The sequence below is a fragment of the Aureococcus anophagefferens genome (genome assembly GCF_000186865.1).
Source record: "Aureococcus anophagefferens unplaced genomic scaffold AURANscaffold_71, whole genome shotgun sequence".
Lineage (NCBI taxonomy): Eukaryota > Pelagophyceae > Pelagomonadales > Pelagomonadaceae > Aureococcus > Aureococcus anophagefferens.
Window position 1 is genome coordinate 55,827 of NW_008705622.1, and position 1,148 is coordinate 56,974.

Sequence of the window (1,148 nt, forward strand, 5' to 3'; positions counted from 1 at the left end):
TTCCGGCCCACCGCTGCCATGTGGCTATCATCAATGTATCCACACAACGCGTAGAGGCGCTGCTGCTCCGTGATGACCCGCTTCAAGCGGGCTGCCCTCCACTGGAGCCTATCATTGGACCTCACCTCAAAGTAGCCACTGGCCTCGCGCCGCTTCTCCTCCTCGTCGACCAACTTCCGAGCTATAGTCTCCCGCCGCCGCATCCACATGCTCAACGGGCCGGCCAGGCCTCGCCGGCGCCCACTCTGGCGCGCCTCCGCGCGCAGCGCCGCCTGGATGACGGGCCGGTCCCCGCGGTCGAACTCCTGCCTAGTGATCTCGCATATCGCGTCCATCATAGATTGGCCCACGGCAGGACCGTAAGATCTGCCAAACTGCATGACCTCCGACATGAAGACCCCCAGCTTCCCTTCAGGCGTGACCATGGCGAAGCAACTGTGAGCCCATTCGTACACTGCCTGGTGGAACTGGTTGTAATAGCCCTCGAAATCGCAACTAGCCCCGCACAGCTCTTCCTTGAGTGCTTTCGCCGGATGGTAGAGGATGGCGTTATACTTGGCGTGCTGCGCCACGCCGTCGAGGATGACCCGAGGCCACTGCTCCTCAACCCTTGCGTGCTGGTTGCCTGAATACTCCGGCATGGTCTCCGGGCTCCCGCCGCCCACCGTCCTATGAGCCTTCTTCAGTCCGACCGGCTTGTCATCGCTTGACCGCGTTGCGGAGCCAGTAGAGTCGATGTTAATCGGCACGCATGGCAACCACACATTCTCGGCGGTGAAATGCTCCGGCTCGACGGTGAACCGCCGAAGCTGCCCTTGGCTCACCTCCTTCACCGCCTTCTCAAACACCGGGCCATAGTACGGCGCCAGGCTAGCGTAGTTGCCGTTCAGCACGATCGCGTACGGCCGCGACTCGTCCAAGCCGGACACTCCCTGGTCCACCATATCCATGAGCTGGTAGTCCTCGATGCCCGCCGCCTCGCACATCTTCCGGAAAACTTCTCCGTTCAGCTTCGGCTTGGGCCTGTATGCGGCCTCCAAGGGCACGCACGCCCGCGGGTCCGCGCAGGACCAATAGCACTCGCGCCGCTTTATCCGCTGGGCTGGGATGACCACCGGCGGGACGGCCGGGAAGCTGGCGCTGGGCTG

At 63.2% G+C, this 1,148-nt stretch overlaps 1 protein-coding gene across 1 annotated transcript in view; it reads right to left on the minus strand.

Moving 5' to 3' along the window:
* The window catches only part of AURANDRAFT_68186 (hypothetical protein), a gene marked incomplete at both ends in the record, with an annotated part of 6,856 nt that extends 5,870 nt beyond the window's left edge, over window positions 1-986 (minus strand). Inside the window, one exon of the mRNA XM_009043818.1 lies at window positions 44-986. Within this exon, the coding sequence (XP_009042066.1) occupies window positions 44-986 (943 nt within the window). The remainder of the gene's footprint in view (window positions 1-43) is intronic.
* Window positions 987-1,148: the final 162 nt, after the last annotated feature.